This window comes from Natator depressus, chromosome 4 (assembly GCF_965152275.1).
Source record: "Natator depressus isolate rNatDep1 chromosome 4, rNatDep2.hap1, whole genome shotgun sequence".
NCBI lineage: Eukaryota > Metazoa > Chordata > Testudines > Cheloniidae > Natator > Natator depressus.
In genome coordinates this window covers 17290018-17304624 of record NC_134237.1, presented here as the reverse complement: position 1 = coordinate 17304624, position 14607 = coordinate 17290018, and the positions used below count along the sequence as shown (strand labels likewise).

At 43.5% G+C, this 14607-nt stretch overlaps 2 protein-coding genes across 4 annotated transcripts in view; one reads left to right on the top strand and one right to left on the bottom strand.

Moving 5' to 3' along the window:
* The window catches only part of ENOPH1 (enolase-phosphatase 1), a 44342-nt gene extending 37076 nt beyond the window's left edge, over positions 1–7266 (bottom strand). For both annotated transcript variants that reach the window (XM_074950488.1, XM_074950487.1), the window contains exon 1: positions 7115–7266. In XM_074950488.1, the coding sequence (XP_074806589.1) occupies positions 7115–7198 (84 nt within the window). In that variant the 5' untranslated portion in view covers positions 7199–7266. The remainder of the gene's footprint in view (positions 1–7114) is intronic.
* Positions 7267–8803: 1537 nt separating this feature from the next.
* HNRNPDL (heterogeneous nuclear ribonucleoprotein D like) lies at positions 8804–13828 on the top strand. 2 transcript variants are annotated; one of them, XR_012639230.1, is made up of 9 exons: positions 8804–8984; positions 9805–9973; positions 10058–10219; positions 10674–10805; positions 10950–11067; positions 11998–12165; positions 12410–12510; positions 12893–12997; positions 13679–13825. XR_012639230.1 is itself a non-coding variant. In XM_074950480.1 (8 exons), exons 1-7 carry the CDS (start codon positions 8896–8898, stop codon positions 12478–12480), a joined length of 909 nt encoding a protein of 302 aa, XP_074806581.1. In that variant the 5' UTR covers positions 8804–8895; the 3' UTR covers positions 12481–12510; positions 13679–13828. The 2 variants fall into 2 exon arrangements, 1 of the variants encoding a protein (XP_074806581.1); XM_074950480.1 differs by lacking the exon at positions 12893–12997 and having other exon boundaries at positions 13679–13828.
* Positions 13829–14607: the final 779 nt, after the last annotated feature.

The window sequence follows — 14607 nt, the reverse complement described above, 5'->3', positions numbered from 1 at the left end:
AGGGGTAATATCTGAAGCTACTTATCTGATTTTTAGAAAGTGACTAGATTTCAAATTGATGTCCACTTAAATTCAACAGGGAAAACAGGATATAATGTATCCATTGTGACAGACGTGTCAAAAATGCAGCTGGCTTGATATATTTATGCATCCCCCACGACAATCTTTGTATTATGCAAAATCTTAACTCTCATTTTAAAAAAAAAAGTGTCTAGCCCTCATGATTGAAAAGAAAGGTTTCCAAATATAAACAGAAATCGACCACTGCAGTTTTGTCTTCCTGACTCTGCAGCCTGCCTGAAAAAATGATAGATCTCCCACACCCCATTCATCCAATTGGGATGCTACCTTAAGCCCAGTGCAACATATCAATGCTAGCACTGATTATTTCATTGCTGATCATTCTAGGGGCTGGAAGGATGCTCAAAGGGTTGGGAACTCAGGTTAGTTGCAGGGAAGGGAATGAAGACAACATATAAAGAGAGTGACAGAACAGACTTGGAGGGGAGAGAAAAAGAACTCAAAACTAGCAGTGATCCTAAAATTGAGAATATCTTCCTATTGAATGGGACAACAAAAGTAGAAACAAAATGCTAAAATCAGAGGCTTAGTTACTACATAAAGAGCAAATTCTACCCTTGATCTTTATGCAAGCCTCCCATAACATCAATGAAAGTTCTGCTGTGGGTGGAGGATAGCGCACAATCCCAAATTCATACCATGCCCCATGAACCATAATTTAAAATTTGAAGTCAGCCCTCTGCAGAGGATGAGTCTGACAACCCTGCCCTAGGACACGCAAAAATCCTAAATCCCTGAGCATGCTGAAATGCTCAGCTCCTTACTAATGGGATTCTAATATGAGAGAAGATTAGAAAACTCTCTCTAGATTAATAGAGTTCGGTGAATTAAGCGATGGAAGTGGAACGAGATTAATTATATCATCTGCTGAAATTACAGCACAAGAGGAATCTATATATTCTCTAAGGAGATGGGAAGTCTATGATGGGACATATCTAAGAGTAAGCCATTTATACTCTATAATAAAATCCTCTTTGGAGAATCCAATTGAAGCCAGAAAAAAAATCTTCTTGCAACTGTTTATAGTGGCCAGCTATAAATTAATCAGTGAAGTGGAAAGGAAGGGAACTGAGTAAGTAATTAGTGGCAACCATTCTTAAAGTTGCAAAGAGATGCAGCTTAGAAGTTTCTCTGAGGAAAATGAGTAGTGTGTGCCATATTGCAATAATTAACATAATAAAGCATTAAAGGAAGCTTTATTAGAGCCAAAGTGTACTTCATATGGCAGATTTATTCAATTTTAAAAATACAAGCAGTAGCCAAGAAAATACACCATTTTAAAGTAATACCGGCAAATTTGATGGTCTAAGGCCAAAGATACGATACGATTTGGAAAACTGGAGAACTAGAAGAATGAGTGGCAGAATGAGGAAGAAATGGCTTTATACTTCTTGAGAGTGATCCCACTATATCATTTCTTGAATCTAGAAGGCTGCAACTTTGTTGGGGGCAATTCTTGTTTCATTCAATAAAAGTTACCTCTCAGGAAGCGATTTCTATAAAAGATTCCACTATTCTATTCTTCAGGAAATCGGTATGAACTATTACCTTCATCCTGCCTGTGCAACAGATCATAGCTGGGTTTGTAACCCGTTAGTAACCTGGTTAACTGTAGATACAGGTTGGGCCCACACTTCACGTAGTTAGTACTATAGCCTTGTCTACACTCGAAAGGGTTTGCCCATATAACTATACCGGCAAACCTTCCTAACAGAGATGCAGCTTATACTGGCAAGAGAACTATGTCCATATCTACGCGACAGCCTTGCTCCCGCAGATGTAAGTGCCCTACTACACCAACATAATAACTCCACCTCCGAGAGGCGCAGAGCTTAAGCCGGTGTAGTTTGGGCAACACAGTGTCTGTGTAGAGCATGGCAGCTTGACTGGACTCTGGGCACGGATCTCCCCACCAGAGGTGAGAAGCCCTGGGCGGTTGCCTCTGTGGGGAGCTGCATGAAGCTGAGAGCCCTCTTCAGTCGGTGGAAGCACTCCTGATGAGGACGTGCACCACTGATAGGAGGTAGCGTGGACATCAGTAGTTACTGAGGGGGCTGTACGTGGACCTAACATAATGACTTAAGTCTATAGTGTAGACATGCCATGAGTCTGCACTGGGGCTTTTGCCAGCTCAGCTATGTCAGTTAAGTGTGATTTCCCACCCTCCGACATAGCTGTGCAGGCAAAATTTTTAAGTGTAGACCAAGCTCAAGTAACAGTGGCAGCTAACCATATTTTACCCTTGTCAATGGCCTAAGCTGGAACGAACGGTCTTCCTGTAACCAGTTCATTATAGTTTTGCTTAGCTGGCAGGGAACCCTAACTGTATCCATATAACACATTTGTCTGGCCCTCTTTCTTCCCAGTTCTCTGTGCAGTAGGACTCCTAGTGCATTGATCAATGTCAGGATGGTGCTGCTGTGTGTACATATCTTTTGGGCTGAGGTATTCTGGGATAGGGCTCTCATTTTTCCAAAAATGCACTGATACGAACACAATTAGGTAACATGGTGGGTGTGGACCAGGAGTGCTGAAACACTTTTTATAGTGGTGGTGCTGAGAGACATTGAGCCAAGCTTTGAACCCTGTATATAATAAAAAGAAAAGGAGTACTTGTGGCACCTTAGAGACTAACAAATTTATTTGAGCATAAGCTTGTAGCTCACGAAAGCTCTAAGGTGCCACAAGTACTCCTTTTCCTTTTGCGGATACAGACTAATACGGCTGCTACTCTGAAACTTGTATATAATGGAATCCATTTCAAGGCAGGGGATGCTTCTACACCCCCAGTTCCAGCACCTATGGTGTGGATGCACTAAAATGGTTGTGTTAAGAAACAAGCTGTTGTGTGAACACAATAGCATTTGTCGTTTGTAACCAGGTCAGATGAGTGTCAAATCAGTTATAAAACAAACATGGCTATATCTGAAGTGTCAGTGGGCCCGAAAGTAATGCCTCTTGTTCAGTGTTTGTGAGACATACAACATCGAGGGGCAAATTTTGTTCTCCTTCCCAAGCAAAACTACCACTGAGCTCAATAGTAATTCCTATCATAAGGGCTCAGGCCTACAATTCTTCAGCAATTTAAGGGCCCATGCAGACTACAGCTGTATTTGTATAACCAATTTGTGACACTTATCTGACCTGTCTATAAAAACCAAGTGGCAGCCAGAAAGCATGACCCATCGTTGACAGGGCCGGTGCAAAGATGTTTCACGCCCTAGGCAAAACTTCCACCTTGTGCCCCACCCTCCAGCCCTGCGGCAGCTCCCCGCCCCAGCTCACCTCTGCTCCGCCTCCTCCCCGAGCACACCACCGCTTCTCCCGCCTCTCAGGCTTGCAGCGCCAATCAGCTATTGGCATGCAAGCCTCTGAGGGAGAGAAGCAGAGCGGGGCAGCATGCTCAGGGGAGGAGGCGGAGCAGAGGTGAGCTGGGGCGGGGAGCGGTTCTCATGTGCACTGCCTGCCCTGCCACCCCGTTACTTGCTGCAGGCGGCCCTCCCCGTGCCCCCCTGCCCCAGCTCACCTCCGCTCCACCGCTTCCCCAGAGCGCGCCTTTGGCCGCCCCCAACCACTTGGCACCCTAGGCGACTGCCTAGTTCGCCTATTGGCTGCACTGGCCCTGATTGTTGACCAAATGGGCCATGTAGTGGGTGTGGAGATGCACAAGTATGTTCGCATTGGTGTGTTCTTGGAAAATCTGGGCTGCTATCCCACTTGCAGGGAATAATATTTCCATAGGATGTTCACGAAGACTCTGCATTGCCCCATGTGCTGCTGGTGCCAGAGAGCTGGAGGATGAAGGCCCAAACAAACAAGTCATATATGCCGGGTTAAGAGTTGCTGACAGGTGAGAGGAGTTGAAAAGAGTAAAGTCTGGGTAACTTTTGTGCAGCTCAAATTGTAACAAAATACAGCCAACCTTGGGGAAAAACAGTTAGGTGCAATATGGGACCTACTGAAGAGATACTAAAAAATAACAAATCAAGTGAAAGATGGAATAAAATAAATTAAAATATTTTGAAACTTTCCAGATTGCTGAGTTTTCACTGAAAACTATAGAAAATCTGGTCCCACTGTATATTGAGGTTTTATTTATAAATGGTTAATTAATAAGGCAGTAGATATTACAGGCATGTCATGAGACTTGAGTTGCATATACTGTTGATGGTAACTAACACATCACCAAAATGTATTCTAGATGGTTATAACTTAAGCAACCTTCTCACCTGTTAGACTCTGATAATTTCTAACAATTAACGTGTTAAGAAGTGACTAAGATATTTGAATAGTTAAACTATTTATATTAGAGTGTGAACGTAAATCTGCTAAATGAAAGTAGATAACCAAAACAGTATCCCAAATCTTTAAATCTGCAATTATTTCCCACAGGCCCTATTCATTAGCGGCCTTAAAATAACAATGTTTATTTGAACAAAAGAGAGAGGGCTTTTCCCAATTATTACTTGTCTGGTAAAAAGTGGAGACAGACCACTAACTCAGTTCATATAAGTCACCTTAAAAATCATTTTCAGGTTCCTGCTAGCCTGGATGGGATTTAAAACTGGCAAACTAAACATGGGAGATCTCATATTCTATTATAATTTGGTTTAGGGCCAAATCAACATTTACCAAATTTTTGAAAGCTGAGCTTCCTTAAGGAAGCGAAGTAATTTGGGGCCTCCATGTGTTGTTAAATGCCCACGCATCTTAATTTATATATCATCATCTCCTTATGCCACCCCATAATTATACTGTTGACATCTGCATTGGCACACACTGAAATGAATGGGCAGTTCACATCTCAGCTATTGGCTCTCTACAAATTCACATGGATGTCACATTTGAATAGCATCTGAGGGTTTGTTTGTTTTTTAATGAAAGCTGAGACCCGAGAACTACTTGAAGGTCCAGCCTGTGGTTAGTCTTTTGCACCTTCCTCTTGTGAGGAAGGGCATGGCCCACTGGTCTATGCAATTCAAACCCTCTCCTACACCACCACAGGCAGAGAGAAACAAACAAACAAACCACCACACACCAACATGCTCAGAAATACATTTTAAAATGTTTCTCTTGGAACACTCTTGCCCTGATGCATAGAAAACATAATGTGGTTAAAATAGCATTCGAAAACTAAACTATACCAGCAAAATCATCCTTGTGCTGATGCAGTTATACCAGCCAAAAAGGCCTTTTGCCAGTGTAACTGCATCTCCAGTAGGAGGGTTTACTTTTGACAGCGTACCTATGTTGTAAGGAACACTTATACCCATAACCAGAACCAACATAACCATGTCAGCAAAATTTGGAAGTGTAGACCAGGCCTAACAAAGACTAGGCTGCTACCAACAGTCCCCACAAGCAAGATTTAGAAAGTTAGTTTCCTTTTAAAGACCCAAGGTTTTGACCTTGTATATTAGTGATCTACCAAAATCATAATTACAGAGAACAAAAATGTTGTATATGGTAAAAACAAAAATAGCAACATGTAAACCTATATTATCTTAGAAGAGTGACCTACATGAAAGCCAGTGGGTGAAAGCCAGTGGGTGGTGGTGGGGTAATCAGTCAGAAGACCAGTGAAACTTACTTTTTATCTTCTTTAAAAAAAAAAAAATCATTTTAGTTATGATTGGTAATGAAGGGCCAGCTTCACAAACAGCAGAGACGAGCAGCCCTGGGACAAAAAAAAGGAACCACTCAATATGCTGATTGGCTGAAACCAGCATAAAGGTATATTAAAAACCCTAATAAGCAAGGGCTGCCCTTTCTTTGCTGAATAAGAAGGTGGATTTTTAACTTGTCTGAAATTGTTTTGCGTTTAGAATGGTGTGTGTTTTATTTAGCTGTTTTGGGACAGTTATGAAAAACTAAACTGTTGTTTTGCCTTCACGTCATTCATGAGGTCCTGATTTGCTGGCAAATTAAGCTCTAAAATCAGAATTTTGATCACGGTGTTGTTGTCAATGCATGCCAGCAGCAGTCAAACTAACAAGGAAAAAATCTTGGCTTGTATATTCAGTAGGGTTGTTTCATTTTTAATTCATTTCTTTTGCAGACATCTATGTTCTGAGCACTAGCCTGATAGAGTTTGACAGAGCAGCACGCAGAGTAACCTTGAACTAGAACTGTGATCCAAAGTGACAACATTCTTAAAGTGACCTATGGCTAATGCTACATCCAAAAATGTATATTAAAAACTCAATCAGATAAACTAAAGTACATGTCCACCAGCTGTGTAGGAATTCCATACTAGTTACCCCAAACTACTGCAATATTTTCAATTCACTACTCTTGTTCTGTGCGCTAAGCCACAGTAGAGCTTTGCAAACAAGACTGGGCTTGAGGCATGTACAAATGACCTGGTTTCTTGAATACCTGATCATGTGGCAAGCTAGCACTCTAGTAAAAGTAATCTACTCACATTTGACAAATTGCATTTATGTAGCAGGGTGCAGAACAGGGGCTGGATAGTAAAAGTTTATTAAGATGTTATTCCTAAACTGTAGGTGTTCTGTGAGAAGTAAGGGATGGACTACAGGTAGTGGTCTCTCAATGTTTCTATATTTAAATTTAATGTGGGTAGATAGACCAGTGATATAGAATGGTTTCAGGGCAACGATCAGTGGAGCTGCAAAATAAATGAACACTTGAGACAGACCCCACACATGCAAGCAGCCAAGGCAAAAAAAGATGAAAAATAAAAAACAACAGAGAACTGCTCTGATTGGCGAAGGGTGGGAAAGCTGCCTCCAGTCCGCCCAGCGTCACGCTCCTCGCAAGATTCAACAGGAGCAGCGAGATAGCCATGGAGTGCTTCTGAGCCTTGGCAGGGGCTCACCTCTCCCACGAAGCAAGCAGACCCCACCGCTCTGCTGCCAGCCAGCGCCACCCTGTAAGAACCCGCCTGGCCTCAGGACTATTTTGCCAGCTGGCTCTTCGCTGCCCGCCGCCCAGGCTCCCCGCCGCCCTCCTCGCTTTGCAGGCGCAGCGCCTGAGCCGGGCACCGTCTCCCCGCGCAGCGAGCGCTCACCTTGACATAGGTAATCGGCGTGGTGGTGCCTTCGATGTCCAGCAGGATCACAGCGACTTCTGCAGGCACCGCGAACACCACCATGGCCACCCGCGGGCACCGCCAGCGCCGCGCGCCCCCGGCCGGACAGCCCGCGGCACGGCTCGGCAGGCGGGCAGGGCAGGGGCGGGCAGCGCGCGCCGCGAGCGGAACCAGCGCGCAGCCCGGGCAGCAGCGAAAAGAGGCGCACCACGTGGGTGGAAGGGGGCGCCGCTGCGCCAATCCAGGGGCTGATTGGCGGGTGAAAAAGAAGGGCGGGGCTTGGCCGTCATAATGCGCTTGCAGGGCGAGGGTGGCGGCGAGGAGGGGGCGCATGTGTGTGGGTTGCAGTCTGGGAAGCTGCCTAGCGCATGTCCTAGGCATGATCGGTACAGAGCAGTAAACAGAGGGCGGGACCGGCTCATTGCTTCGAGAAAGGGACGGTATGTAGGGTGCCTGGTACATAGGGTGCAAATAAAGTGCATGGCACAAGCCATAGGGTGCATAGGGCAGAATACAAGGTGAGTTGCATAAAATGCATGGTACCCTGTGGGTAAGGTAGTATAGATGACTCAAGGCTGCCTTACGCAATCATATAAAGCCGAGCCGCTCCTCCATACTTCTTCTCCTGCTCTACACCCTGTAAGCATTATTAAAAGGAGCCTATCCTGTCATCCTACGGGCCGGCTCTTGTTCAAACTGGCTTTGCAGATGCAAACGGCACTTCACGGAAATGCGAGGTCTAAACTTGGTCCTGAATTTCTCCTGCCCTATGGAGATCCCTCCCTAGTGGATTTCATTTCTCTTAGGCAGAAGTGGTGCGGTTGGTGCATTAAATGGATTTCTAGGTTGCATGGTCCCAGTTGCACAGCTGTATAGAGATACAGCGAGGGTTGCATAATGACTTGTGCTTCCACCTTTTCGGAAAGTAGGATCTGAAAGGCGGGGAAGCAGCTACTTCTGCAACGTCAGGAAGCCATAGCTGCAGACAACCGCTTCCCTCTCCAACTGACCGATACCGCAATAATGAAGACGGGCTGGGAGAGGTTGCCTAGATTGCTTGGCTGTTTAAACTGCAGGGCGAGTCGCCTGGGGGAATTTGCGGCCTGTCTTCATCTATCACCTCCCCTCTCTGTATACAGGGGAGAAGGAATATTGAATCTCTCCACGGACTTTGCGGGTTGGTCTATGTCACAGTGCTCTCTCTTTGGGGGAGGGGAGCTTTGTGTGTCTTTGGAGTACACACAGGAATCTCGTTATGCCCTAGAAGCCCCTTGCAATAGTCTCAGCAGCTGGCGAAGGGGGTGTAGGGATTAGGGTGGCCATGAGAGGGCTGGCAGGCAATGCCCAGCCAGGCACTGCAGCCTGCTAGGGAGATGATGAGTGTAATGCCGAGGGAATCCCAGGGGAGAGGAGTGCTCATACGCCCTGCACAGCGGGGAAGCCGGGATGACGGGTGTCACCCATTCCCCTCCTGGGTCACCTAAGCCCACGTGCAGCCGCCATTGCCTACGCTCTTCCCATGCCTTACTAAATCAGACGAGGTAATGCGCCCGCCCCAGCCCTGCCGCCTGGGCCTCCAGAAGTCGCTACCGCGCCTGCGCTGCCGGGCTGCGCTGATTGGCTGCTGGAAAGGGTATATAAATGCGGCGCAGGCGGTGCCCGGATCTCTTCCGCCGCCATTTTATTATCCCGCTTTCTGGTCGCAGCTTTCTAGCGAGTCTCCAGCCCTCGTAGTCTGCCCGAGCCGCCCTATCCCCGCCATGGAGGACATAACCGAGTACAGCGGCGGCCTGGAGGAGTTCGCCGAGGGCTCCAAGATCAACGCCAGCAAGAACCAGCAGGACGATGGGTAAGGGCCGGGCGGTGCGTCCCTTCCCTGTAGCCCCGGCCCGGGGGGCGCTTGCGCTCTTCCCGCCCCCCTCCCTGCGGCTGGGTGTGTGGGGGGGTCCCGTTTGGGCACGTTTCGCGCTCTCTTTGTTTTTCCCCGTCGATCTGTTTTCCGAAGGGCGGGGTGGTGTCAATCACCGGGCCATGACGTAGCCGGGAGCCAATCGGAGGCGGGGCAGCGCACGAGCGGGTTGCCTGGGGCGGGTAGGGGGCAAGCTGCGCGCGCGCCGATGCCACGCTGCTCCCGTTCCCGACTCGCATGGGTGGACCTCGGGACGCAGCTCGCTGGCTGACCGTGTCTAGGGGGGAGCGGGGCGGTAGCTTGTCGGGCGCCCTGCGGGGTTTAGGGCCAGAAGGAGCTGAGCCATTGCCTCTGAGTGCGTTAGCTATGGGCCGAGTCGGGTAGGTTGCAGCCCAAAATCTCATGCCTGGGTGGTATTCGAGCAAAGGGTCACTTCGTTACCAGCTCCCACCTTGCAAACGCTTATGGGTACGATCCATTTCACTACCCTCTACTTGATTCATAGGATTAAAGTTAACCGCACGCATAAGCGTTTTGCAGGATCGGGGTCTGAGAACTTTATAACATGCGTATAATTATGTAAAGGTCAGCTTTGAGGCCCTGAAAATCAGTGTAGTGAACTGAGAGTGGTTTCTTTTCAATTCATGATGCTGATCTTGCTGGAAAAATTATCACTTGTGTATTATAGTTTCTTTGAAACTTGAAGTGATTAGTAAGATATTCTGCTCTTAAATAACTACATGCTTTTTTCCTGTTGTAGTAAAATGTTCATAGGAGGCCTCAGCTGGGACACAAGCAAGAAAGACTTGACAGAATATTTATCTCGGTTTGGAGAAGTTGTGGACTGCACAATTAAAACAGATCCAGTGACTGGGCGGTCCAGGGGATTTGGCTTTGTGCTCTTCAAAGATGCTGCCAGTGTTGACAAGGTATGTAGGGTCTGTGTAGTTGGCTCTTGTATGCATTTGATTTTTTTCATGGCTTTTTGAAACTGTGTCCTGTGGGTTTTCTAGGTCTTGGAGCTGAAGGAACACAAACTGGATGGCAAGTTAATTGATCCTAAAAGGGCAAAAGCACTGAAGGGAAAAGAGCCACCAAAAAAAGTGTTTGTTGGTGGACTGAGTCCAGATACATCTGAAGAACAAATTAAAGAATATTTTGGTGCTTTTGGAGAGGTATGGTATAACTGCGTTTGTAATACTGCCATATCCATATTGGGCATTAAAGTTCAGTCTTGCTGTGGCAGGGTAGTAAGGTTGAAGAAAGGGCAGTCTCTGATTTGAGATGTGAAAAGAGGGTGATTGTGAGAAGGCTGCTTCCTTGTTAATTGCAAGTTGTAATGCTGCTTCATTGGGACAAAATGCAGAAATTATATTGCAGTAGAATAAATAGGATCGACTTGGGACCGTGGTGGGCAATCTTAGCCTAACAGTTCTGTTCGAACTGTTCCCTATTAACATATAAATAGCTCTGTAATATTTTGATAGTTTATAAATGGAGGTGGGATGGTTTATTTTTAAGAGCCCACTACATTTCTGCTATTGGCATGAACTTTTGACCATTGACTGCTGCTGCTGTGTTTGAGAGAGATGTAATGTAAATATGGTTTATATTTAACTTTGTTTACAGATTGAAAATATTGAACTTCCCATGGACACAAAGACAAATGAAAGGAGGGGTTTTTGTTTCATCACATATACAGATGAAGAGCCAGTAAAAAAATTATTAGAAAGCAGATACCATCAAATCGGTTCTGGCAAGGTATGGATGGATGTTTTGGTTTCTCTTTAGAAAGTTTGATGGTACTTAGATATTTTTAAATGGATTCCTGAGAATAAGTGTGTTTGTTTTGATGGTGCTGGTCAGTCCTTTCATGCAGTTGAGACAATGTTTTCCTTTTTACAGTGTGAGATCAAAGTAGCACAGCCCAAAGAAGTGTATAGGCAGCAGCAGCAGCAACAACAGAAAGGTGGAAGAGGTGCTTCTTCTGGTGGCCGAGGTGGTGGCAGGGGACGTGGCAGGGGTGAGCACTTTTGGTAGCTTCTAAAAATCTGTATGTATTTATTTCTAAAGTTCTAGTTTCTATGTTTTGGAGTCATTTTTAAAAAAATAAACCTAATCATAGAATGGCCAACCAATGAGCGGAAAATAAGCTGGGTTGGTCTGTACTGACTTAACCAAAACTCATTTTAAAATTGTTACCTTGACAAGTGCACTGATAAAGTGAAACTTTTACTTATGTTTAAAAATACCAACAGATTGCACATTCCTGGGTTTAGAAGCTATTCCTTTAAAGGCATAATTCAAGTGTCTGAGACTTACTTGAAAGTTACATGTACTCATTCTGTTGAAACAGGAAGGGAGCAATGTTGACTTTTTGACAGTTCTTAAATATTTTGCCTAATAGAGGAAAGCCAGATATCTTCAATCCTGCATTATAAGTAATCCTATGTAAGTAAAGGACTGGGAGATAGCAGTGTTGCCAACATCACTAATACATTGATAGTTTGCTTATTGGCAACCATAAGTACTGAGATATAATCACTGTTAATGGAACAGAACAAAACTAGTCTTCATATTGTAATGTTAAGATAATGTAGGATACTAAGATGCATATTAAAAGAGCTCTAAAGGAAGAGGGTGTTTCTTTAGACAAAAGGCAAGTTGCCCTTTGTGTGGTTCGCCTGCACTTTATTAATAGGACAGTGTCAGCTTTCATTTTTTTATGTAACATGTTTATTACAGTAAATTAAGAAAAGAGATCCCAAGATTTGCATCCCATGTGATGTTTTGAAATTAGATGTCTTGGTGTTGTGTTTTAGAACTGTTGTATACTTGCAGAGTGATGGGACTCTTTCCGGTAGCCATTACAGTACAGATCACATTTCGTACAACTGACACATTATATATTTATTTAAGAGGGTTGGAACTTAATTGCAATGCTTTATTTCAGGTCAGGGACAAAACTGGAACCAAGGATTTAATAATTACTATGATCAAGGATATGGAAATTACAACAGTACTTACAGTGATCCAAGCTACAGTGGTTATGGTGGATATGATTATTCTGGCTACAATTATCCAAGCTATGGATATGGACAGGGATATGCAGACTACAGTGGTAAGTATGTTTGACTTAACTCCACATAAGTATATTGATGTATAACACTAAAAATAATATCTGACTTTAATATTCTAGTGTATAGTAAATTTCATTCTTGCATCCCACAAGCAAGTGTGGATATATGTTAGTATTGCATAAAGCTGTAAACTACTGTACGGGGGGGGGGGAGGACTATCCTTTCATGAGAGGCTTGTCTGAGTCAGAATGTACTGAGACAACTAATTTTCCATTCTCTCAACAGGTCAACAAAGCACATACGGAAAAGCATCCCGAGGTGGCGGCAATCACCAAAACAACTACCAGCCATATTAAAGCAGTACATAGTACTTGGGGGGGCAGCAGGTGTGTATATGAGTGCAAGGACCACTTTCAGTATGTCTAATCTAATTTAAAGATCAATAGACAAATTAAAATGAGTAAAAACATTTTTCTTGTGTAGTCTGACTTTTTTAACTGAACTTTGTTAACTTAAAAGATTTTTTTTAAAACATGCTTTGCCTAAAGTGTCTATAGATCTTTAACTTCGTAAAATGTGATTTCATCTTCTTTAGTACTTCAGAAAAACTTAAGAGTTTTTCTGTTTGCGTTGTGTACCAGGTGGTCTAGAGGAATAATTAAACTTATTAGAAGTATTAACAGGTAAAGTACTGAAATGGGTACAACTTAAGGAAAACAAGAATGTTGTCTTCTAATTCTGACATTATACCTTGTTTGTACCCGCCAGCGGGAACTTCATTGCAGGCCGTGTGTCACCCTGACCACGTCTATCTCTGGGGGTCGCACGTTGCAGGCAGAGCGCAAGGCATACACCAGAAAACGCTGTCCTGTGGTATGGTCTCTTCCAACTTCATGTACCAGCGTAAAGATTAAAGTGGAAAACTTCAGACTTTGGCTTCTTTTTAATCTTTTTGAAGATTAAGTGTCTTAACTTAAATGGTTTTTTACAGGAGTTAAAGTACATAAATGCCTTTACAGCTTAATCATTTTGGTCTTCTGTTTAGTGTTGTATTTCAATTGTGGAGCCTCATTTTAAGTGTGCATTCGTTAAGATTTAATGCTTGCTTTTTCTTTTTATAGCTAATAGTGAAATCTGCAAACAAAAACGAACTTTTAAATCTGGAAAAAATTAAAGATCATATGCACACAAACTACATCAGGCTAATCATGTTTTTGGCAATATTCATTCACAAGAAATAAGTTGCAGACAAATTGTTTTCTTAACAGCATTTCTAGTGGAAACTTTTTCCACAACCCAGTTTGTGACACACATGGCAACTTCTTGCCTAATTTGGAGAATCATTGTTCTGAAACAGCTTCCCAAATGGGCTAAACTGCTATATTTGGGGAGACAAAAGATTTTTAGTTAACAATAATTTGTTAAATATGCATATGATCTTTAACAGTGAAGAAAGGAATAAATAGAGGACTTAAAGCAGTTCATGAAAATGGACCTTTTAACGATTCTTACAGAAGTTGCACAGATCTGATTGTTGTTTTGTCTTGTTTTTAGGTGGAGATACCACAGCGAAGTCATCTTGCAGAACATCAGGATTGAATGGAGGTGGTCTTCGTGACATGAGATGACTTTTACAAAAGACTTTTTAGAGTATGACACAACAGTGTCCAACTGTATATAGCGGCTGATTAGTTTTCTTTATGGTTTTTACTTTGTCTTTTTTGCCATCTGTGTTAAGACACAATGTGGATTTGTGTTAATACAAATTTTATTTGTATACTTTCATGTTAAGTGATTCTTGAATAAATGCTTACTTATGTGAGTCTGTCTTCCTGTGTCTGCTGCTTAGTTTTGTAAGCTTAATTTGTAATTGAGCAATAACAAGGATAGCAATCTTTCCTATTGGGAGGAAAGATGGCCTGTATTGGAATAGGGCCTTGAATGCCCTCTGGTCACTAACTTCCTAGATATGCCCTGAGCTTGAGGCTATTTCAAGTGTTAACATCACCTGAGTTAAAATCTGCTGTTAAATGATTGGCTCCTAGTTGTAGTAAGAGATAAATACAAAGATTGCCTTAAATGTGTTAGAAATCATCCTTTGCTACCTCTTCCTGCCACTCCTCCCCCCCAGTATTTTTTTTGCAAATACCTTTTCTTCTTGTGTTAGCATTTCATATATTTCTTGCTGTTGTATTTTATTGTTTATAGACTTTCCAGTTTGTGCCTTTTGGGGGGCATGGTGAGGTTACTATGTATTACTTTGAACCATTGGGATGCTGGTGGGGGTTTACTATGTGTATAGAGAGCCTGAGGATTTTATATTAAATTTGCTTACTCTGAATAACTGGACAAGAGTGGAACTAGTGAATTGTGACGGCACAAAGCAAAAAGTCAAAATCCCTTCCTTTTAATGTATGTAGCAGTTAACACATACTTCTAAAAACTCACTTTACCATAGTGCCTGAAACAGTTGGGAGAACAGT